At 39.2% G+C, this 8,835-nt stretch overlaps 1 protein-coding gene across 1 annotated transcript in view; it reads right to left on the bottom strand.

The window, feature by feature from the left end:
• Positions 1-8,079: 8,079 nt before the first annotated feature.
• The window catches only part of NANP (N-acetylneuraminic acid phosphatase), a gene marked incomplete at its 5' end in the record, with an annotated part of 2,352 nt that continues 1,596 nt past the window's right edge, over positions 8,080-8,835 (bottom strand). Inside the window, one exon of the mRNA XM_009880394.1 lies at positions 8,080-8,775. Within this exon, the coding sequence (XP_009878696.1) occupies positions 8,080-8,775 (696 nt within the window). The remainder of the gene's footprint in view (positions 8,776-8,835) is intronic.

Genomic DNA, 8,835 nt, shown 5'->3' with positions numbered 1-8,835 from the left:
AAATAAGGATAACAGGAAAAAAAAAACCACCAACCCAAACCCCAAAGCAAAAACTGTGCTTGTATGTACATCTAACAAACCTCTAATGCCACCTGCTGAGGAAACACTGAAAATGTGAATGAAGTCTCCAGCAGGCGACTAATCGCATTATTCTTGTTATTGATTTATTTAAAAATTTATTTTAAATAAAAATACTAAAGAGATTTTAAGAAACTTAGATGAGCGATTGTGAGTACAATGAACTAAGCGTATTTTTAAATGCTCAAATGATAGAAGTTTCTTTTCAACCCTACTCCAGACACTTAACTCCTTGTAATCAAGAAATGGTCCTACTTTTCAACTTTAGTTTTCTCTTTCTTCACTCCTAAATTAGCCACCCAAGAACTATCCTGAAATGTATTTGCATTTTAATGTGGGAAAGATAGTTTGTTAGCAGCACTGTGACTCCTCAAGGACATCACTTTAGCACTCAGCAATACAGAAAAAAAGCTGTTTTCTTAATCAATTATACAGAAAGAGCATACAACCCCAAATGCAGCACTGGTCCTTCATAATAGAAAATAGAAATAGAAAAACAGTGAGGCCTATTTTTGAATATCCTTAAAATGTTTTATGCCAGCATAAACCTGCTGATACCCAAACAGTTGTACTGCGGCACTAACATCGAGGATCCAGGCCAATTACAATTTTTCCTGGCAGCATATTATAAAATTACTGTGCAGTACTCAAAGGCATCTTCTTTGCTCAGCATTCACTGGTGACAGAACTTACGCTGCAGAGAAGGCTATTAAGTCAACCTAAAAACTGCCAAGTCCTGTAAAAGGTTGGGAATGCAAATCTTGGCACAGAGGCTATTAGAAGCCAAAAGGGTCTTTTCTCTGCATTTTGCATATATCTATTGCATGCTGCTCACCCTACAAATATGCACAAACACTGCTGCTCTACAGAAAAAAACAAATGGGAAGGGGTTTGAGTGGACAGAACATCATTAAAGAGAGGGCACAGTATTCAAAATAAAACAAAAAGAAATTGTTAGCTAGGTAGATTTATCTCAAAGTAAAGTATATCTAAGGTAGGGGCTTGTTTTCGTTTTGGGATACAGCACAGAAATACAGTGTGAAACTATAATAATACAATATTAATATGAACTTCTGGCTGCAGCAAGAGCAGTTTTTAAAACAGACATAACGTTTCACAAAGTAACAGGATAAAGATAATAAATACATCAAAGTAGTTTAGACATCAAGTTTTAGGTACTTTTAAAAATACTTTCAGATGAGAGGGATGAAAGCAAAAAAGTATTTTTACCCAGTTACATGTACTGAAAGAAAAATAAACAAGCTGTTTGTGTCGTTTATGCATTTTCTTCCTGAAAGGAAAAAAGGACTTAGAACATTCAGGACCCTTCTCATTTAAATGTCTGAAACAAAACACAATGGAAGGCATCAACAGTTTGGAAAACAAAGGCTGTCAGTCCATCCACTGCAGACTTCCTGATAAATCCTAACCCCCGTGAAATTTAACAGGCCACATCGGTAACAGCAAGGACCACCCGACCAGTAGCACAAATGAAAATGGTTAAGCCTGACTTTATCAGACAGATGTGCCTACAACACCTTAGTGCTCTGATGAAAAGAGCACAGTAACTTTGAGGATACTTGTTGGCCTAATTCGTGATAAGAATAAATGAGAAGAATTTACTAATACTCACAAGAACCAATAAAATATATATATATTTGAGTAGTTGATGTACTTTCACACGTAATGATTTAAGTTCCAGTTGGACCTTTCTGTGACACTGTGGTCACTAGCTTGGGAAAAGGGTCTTCCCACATCTGCCTGAATGCAGTACCATTGAGCAGACTCAGCAACAACACAAGGAAATAAAAATGTGCTCATCTGGTGCTCACCAGCTGAATTTTGACTGGAAAGCAAGATAAGTTGCGATGCTTTCCACTTCTTTATTCCATCTTCATTTCTGGGATGCTCATTGAGCAAATGGGGAAACTGAGCCATAAATATTCTAAGTGACATCCTAGAATCATTGAGAAGTAAAAAAAAAAATAATTCCTAGATCCTCGATCTAAAGGACCACAGTCATATATACTCAGCTGCATCTCCTTACCTTACTGGCCCTGCATTTTGTTGCATATCTGCAATATTGATGGTGTAGCAAAATAAACATTTCTAGGACAAAATACAAAAAAGTACCTTGAAAAATGTGCATTAATACATTAAATAAAATGTATATTAAAAGGTAGTTGAAGCTACATACATAGTTCCTTCTATGTTGCCTAGTAATACGTTATTTCCAAAATATAAAGAAGTTGGATTTTTCTCAGTGTGACAAAGCTGTTCTTGAATATTGTTGACAGAAAAATAAAACATTTAGAGCCAGTGATGAACGGACTGAACAGACACTGGGAAGCTGCTGAAATGATGAGTAGTGTTTTGTTTTCCTGAAAACATTCACCTCTTAAGTAAACTGCTCATCAACATTTATTTTGAAATTTGGAGAAAAGTATATCAGATTTGCTATTTTAAACTTGCCTTATAAACCTTGATATCTATAGGTGACTTTGTATGGAAGCTTTTTTCCCCCAAAGATTTTACTTTTTTTTTTTTTTTAATTGACAAATTTGCATAGTCTGTGTGATATGAATGGAAGTTTCTTTGGCTGAAAGACCATTTAAAACAAACACAGCTCAAACACATTTTTGCAGCACAGAGCTGCCAAGGAGGCATGCTCTTGCTACAAAAGCTGGCTCTTTTCCATTACTTTTTATTGCAGTCCTCTGCAAACTGCACCCCAAACTCTAGATACCATTGTGATTCTGAAAGACATGGAAATGCAACCGACAAAATAGATGGTGGAGATCAATTAGCTGAGTGAGGAGAAGTGGAAGGCAGAAGTCACTTGCAGGTGATCTTATAGAAATGAGCATACAAATCTTACTTAACCTTGTGAAGTTCCACTGATGTAAATGGCAACATTTTCCTATGTTAAACTAGACCTTATGCAAAGTTATCACCTGATCTTTAGTTAAGTGTTGTCTTAAGAAACATGGCTTGCACTCCTAAAGGACTGAAATTTCATGTATTAGCACCATAATTTAATTTCATATTTTTTAAAATGCATTTTTTTCTGGCATTTGAGGGCTGTTCAGCAGAAGGCTCTCATGCAACCTTGTTTTCAGTAGATGGAATAAAAGGTCAAAATATGCTATATGGAGCAGGCAACGTGATTCTCTGTGTCTAGGTCCCTTGCAACATAGGCAGAAAGTTGCAGTTTTTGCTTTAGACACAGCTGACATCATCTCTGCATTGTTATGTCTCTTGTATGTGCACAGCGTGATCTAGAAAGCGAGTTATAATGGAGACAATCCCACTGCAAGGCTGATAGTAAAAGCTGTGCACAAAAGAACAGTATACCGCTACATACAGCAGAGATACATTGCATTTCGATTTGTTGTATCTCTCCACACGTTGAAATGATTTCCAAATGATGAGTTTTGTTAGTATAGAATTAAGGTAGGATTTTAAATTTTGTTTAAAGGCCTCAAGATAACCCATTTTAGAGCTGGAGTTGAAAAAAAGAACTGCTACATATGTGAACGTATGTGATCTGTGATGGCTCAGACTACTTCAGTTTAGTTCAAAGTCCTATTACTGGTGTTGTCAAGTAACAGAAGCTTCAGAGGAAAAGACAAATAGAGCTTTCAGGTTTCAGAAATGGTTCAGGTTAGCTGGGGCACAGGAAGTTGTCCATTGTCTGTCTTTCAGGAAATATGAAAACCTTTAGCTGTTACCCCATTCAAACATCTCCGCTCTTTGCATTAACTTAGTATTCTAATGAATGGTACTTATGTTCTGTAATAAAACATTCAGGTCACCTTCTAAGAACTCTAACTTTGTGCTGAAGTTTTTCAAGCGCCTAAGAAAGCGTCCTCATTTCTGAGGCTGTCACTGTCCAGCTTAATGCCTTACACACGCAAAGCTGCCTCAACAAGAACAGAGATGCTGTGTGTGCCCATGGGTGACACTTCAGACAGCTGGCTGGCACAGCTGGCACAGCCAAGTGGAGGCCATAGAGGCCAAGTCCCCCTTTACTCAGTTTAACACGGTACCCTCACCTTTCCGTCTCTCTCCATCTATCTCCACAGGTCTGGAAGATGGACAATTTGTTCCACTACCCAGTGGAAAACTACCAGGGGACAGCTTGCTTTTCTGCAGCCAAGAGAGCCCTGAGGCAAGCAACATCCCACTCCCCGCTCTCACAAGTCACACAGAGGTGAGTGTAGCAATAGCTCAGATACAGCCTTGTGTACCCATGGGTCCTCTAGACTTGACATTATCATAGAATCACAGAATGGTTTGGGTTGAAAGGGACTTTAAAGATCATCTAGTTCCAACCCTCCTGCCATGGGCAGGGACACCTCCCACGTAGACCAGGTTGCTCAAAGCCCCATCCAGCCTGGCCTTGAACACCTCCAGGGACTGGATTGCTGTATTTGCTGTATTTATTTATCTTACCTGCTTTGCAGTCTGTTCTTACGCTGCTGCAGCTGCCAGTGCCATGACATCGGGACACGTAGGCATACCTGAGCTGGCACTTAGCTTGCCAAGTCAGGTTCAACTAGCAATGAACTGCAGTTAGGAATTCCATACACACAGTCCGGCCGAGAAGCTTCATAAATAGGTAATTATGTTTCAGCCTCTGTTCAAAATGATGAAAGCTACACCCAGTCACCACATCTAAACATGAGGTCACACATTTTGAAGCCTAATTCTGGGCTATTTGAAAAAAACACAAACAGAACTCTTGCCCTTTATTGTCAACCCGCTCACATAGTTATCCACAGTAGTACAGAGCATTAAAAGAAATGTTTTATAAACAAAATACTTTTATTAGACTAGTACATGGGTTATTTTAAATCAAGAATTAAAATATAGTTGGCATTAAACTATTGCTTCAGTTCATTTCACTAAAGTCAAAGTTACTGTAGATTAACCTTAGGAGGTAATATTTACCTGAAAAGAAAATAGTTTTTAAAAATATAGATGGAATTTATTTTTCCTCTTTTTATTTAGTGTGTTTTGGCAATATAAACTAGACGACTTAGCTAATAGAGAGTAACACTAAGCAAAACCAGAACTTAACTGGAACAGAATATAGACTGTTTTACTGATCTATTCCTGCTTCTGATGTGAAAATTATCCCATCACTGCATTTATGTTTCCATTTCGTTAAATATAATTATTTTTCGTTAGGCTTTCTGCAAGAGCTCCATCCAAGAAAAACATCTTGAGTATTTAGAGATACTCCAGATACCTAATCCAGCTTACTGGGTAACTGCTTCTAAGAAATAGAAGAAAATAAATAATAAATAGAGAAATCCCTTCTATTGTTTCTTCTTGTTTTATAGAAGCATCATAACATTATAGCCCTATCCAGACACTGGCAGTCACATCCAGCCTGGTACAGAACTCAGCAATGGAAAAAATATACTTGGGTGTGGCCTCCACAGACCACACTATCACCTGAGTGTTCAGTTACAGTGGTGTTTTATAGATTCATAGATTTAAGAAAATGACTGGCCACATGCAAAACAAAGAGCAGTCTCTTCTAAAACAAGAGACCTTTTGTACAGTAAGCAGGCTCAGCATCCCACTTCAGAATGATGCAGTGGTATGAGAATACGAGCCTCAACTTATATTAAAAAATGGTAACCTGGTGCGTATATATCCTTTAAGCCCACAGACAGAATTGTGAACAATTACTATTTGTTGTTTTAAATCTCAGCTGCATCAGAAACCTCATTCTGACTGAAGTTCTATTACCCTAATGTGGTGCAAACAGTGCAGAGTTACACTGCAGCTCCTTTGGGATGCTGTTGTAAGCAAAGTTGTTGCTTTTGTATCAGACAGTACGGTGAAAACAGATTACTTCAAATACATTATCTTTTCAGGGATCCATCTAACCTTTTGGACACATTTCTGTTTTTACACAATATTCCTCATAGGCTCGATGATCTTTATTATTTTTCTCTCTATCCTTGGTTATAAGGAATGTTATTCACAACGCTTTGCTCATCAGCAACCAGTGACGGTTTTCACGCTGTTCCAAATGCAAAACAAAATCTCAAGTTAAGCCTCTTACTTCCGTAACAAAGGTGTGTCTCGACTCAGTCCTATTCGCTCATGTTACATGTGGTAACTTAGTATAACACTGTAATTGGATCATTTTTAGCATATGATTTCCTCAAAGGTACAGGTGGGCCCTGCCTCTGTGCTCTTCATTGATCCTGATGTCCCAAAGCTCTTGGCTAGACAACATGAAGAACCTGGGCTGCTTTACTGGTTATAAGGGACAATTGGGTGGAAGGGGTTCAAATTTTAATGAATTTCCTTTTTTTTTCTCCTTAATGTAGAAGCAACATATTTTGATGCAACCTAAAGTCTTCGCAAAATAATTTAAGCCAGCTCCTCCTCTAAACTGAATCTGTCATGCTATGCAAGACTTAACTACATTAACTTAAATTCATGTCAAGTTAAACAAAGGAAACTTTGTTGTATATAGGATTCCTTCTACACACCCGTGTCCTGGTAGGTATCTCTGCTTTTTGCTTCTGTGTTATTGTTGCCCACGTGGCAGACAATCCTCTGCCAGCACCTCAATATCCCTGTTCTCAAAAGATTTGTCATAGATTTAGTCTAAAATGTGATTGCTCAGGTATGGTCATATATTCAACCCAAAGTATATAAAGCAAGTAGGCTTTGGAAAACACAGGCTTTCCAGCAAGTGTTTACACTTCCATTTAGTATGTGAATACTTTCACATTATATAGTAAGAATATGAATTACAGAAAAAATAAATTATTAAGATAATGATCTGGGAAAGAGAAGTCAGTGTTTTAAGAGAGTCATCTCCTGCATGTAAGTGAAAACAGCACATACACTTTATAAAGTTGTACACAGTACTGTAATACATATGACATAATTTTCCAATTTCCTGGAAGAGAGTCATGAAAGCCGTTTACAAACAACTAGCTCATATTTTCTCCAGAGTAAGTCACATGAAGGACATGTAGAAACTGGAGTAAGGAGGGATTGTGTAGCAGTGCCATTAAAACAGTCAAAAAAAGCACTGATCGTGCAGCTGAATCTGCGTAGTCATACACCTGAGCAAGACCAAGAACAAAAGTCTGATCAAAATTCGCTAATAAAATCAGACAGAACAATAAAATTAGCTTTTAAAGAGTTTGACAGTACAGTAAGAAGACCATTGAAAATAACCCTGTTTTATCAACTACATTCCAACAAAAATCATAATCTGAATTACAGATATTCTGCATATCTGCATAAGCACCAAGATAATATAAAGTAAAAATTTATCCATCAAGTCCCTCTGATAAATGGTCCCCTACACAAATGCAAGTTTTTAATGTACATTTAAGTACTTTCCGCAAGAGGTACAGATTCCATGAAAGAAAAGTCACTGCAAAGTCTGCAAAAAATTCCAAAACTTGAAAACTTAAAAAAAGATCAAAGGTAGAGCATTTTCTAATGCTCTGATACATACTAAATTCTGGTTTTAGAAATAGCAAAATTCACTCCAGTTCCTGAGATAAACTGCAGACTAATTTTGAAGATTTACCAGATTGTACCACACTCTCTTTCTCAGCTTCTTTTACACACCGCAAACAAGGTTTGAACTGAAGCTTCTGCTAAGCTTACAAGTCAGCAAAGCATGTGAAAGATCAAAACATTCAAATTGTCTTTTCTGCTATAAAAACAAGAGACTGGCAACTTAGGTCAGAGACAGACAGACTTTAGCCACAGTCTGTCAAAATAACTTCCAGACAGAGGCAGTTTTTTTAAATTTACTGCACTTGCATCTTTTAAATTAATCTAATTCTTTGTTTCTATGCTGTTTTCACTGACGACTGTGCTCTTACTCATCCATGTACTGTTTAAGAAAGTGTACCATACAGGAGTTCAAAATCCTAGGGTCAAATATTTTAAAAGCGCACGAGTCACCTAACAGCTCAGCACGTCTCTGATCGTATGCTGGAACCATCAGTGTGCTTCATTACTACTAGCCATGTGGTCAGTTCCTAAATTAGAATTAATTTTGTGCTCCATCTTCTGTAAAACCGCTGGAAGATCCAGAACAGAAGAAATGATATAATGAGGTACTGGGGAGGTATCTACTGGGGTAGCCATCGCTTTGTTTAACCAGACAGTTGCTTTCAAGCCAGCATTCAGGCCTCCTTGAATATCTGTATCTAGAGAGTCCCCAACCATAACACACTCCGCGGGCTGCACCCCCAGGAGATCGCAACAGTAATGGAATATGGATGGCGCCGGTTTCTCTTCCTTCTGCTCCCCTCCCACAACGATGGCATCGAAGTAGGGCTGGCAGGCGCAGGCCTCGATCTTCTCCCTCTGCGTCTGCTTGTCGCCGTTGGTGAGGAGGAGCAGGCGGAGGCCTTTCCGCAGCTCGGTCAGCATGTCCCGCGTGTCCTCGGCCAGGGTGAGGTTCTGCAGGCGGGTGGTTTTCCACAGGAAATAGCACTCGGCCGCCAGGTTTCGGTTGGCCTCCCCGCCGGTGGTCTCCTGGATGGCCTCCTCCCAGTGGGAGATCCGCAGGTCGGTGATGCACATCTTGGCGGGATCGTGACACTCCTTGAGAAGCTTGGCCTGGACCTTATCGCAAACGAGGCGGGCTTCCCCCTCACTGTAGTGGTGCTTTGCCTGCAGGGCCTTTATCACCTGTGCGAACGGGCGACAGGCACCCCCCCGTCAGCGCGCGCGCAGCACGGCGCCGCGCGC

Source organism: Charadrius vociferus, unplaced genomic scaffold, assembly GCF_000708025.1.
Source record: "Charadrius vociferus isolate BGI_N301 unplaced genomic scaffold, ASM70802v2 scaffold62, whole genome shotgun sequence".
Classification (NCBI taxonomy): domain Eukaryota; kingdom Metazoa; phylum Chordata; class Aves; order Charadriiformes; family Charadriidae; genus Charadrius; species Charadrius vociferus.
This window is presented reverse-complemented; position numbering and strand designations above follow the sequence as displayed.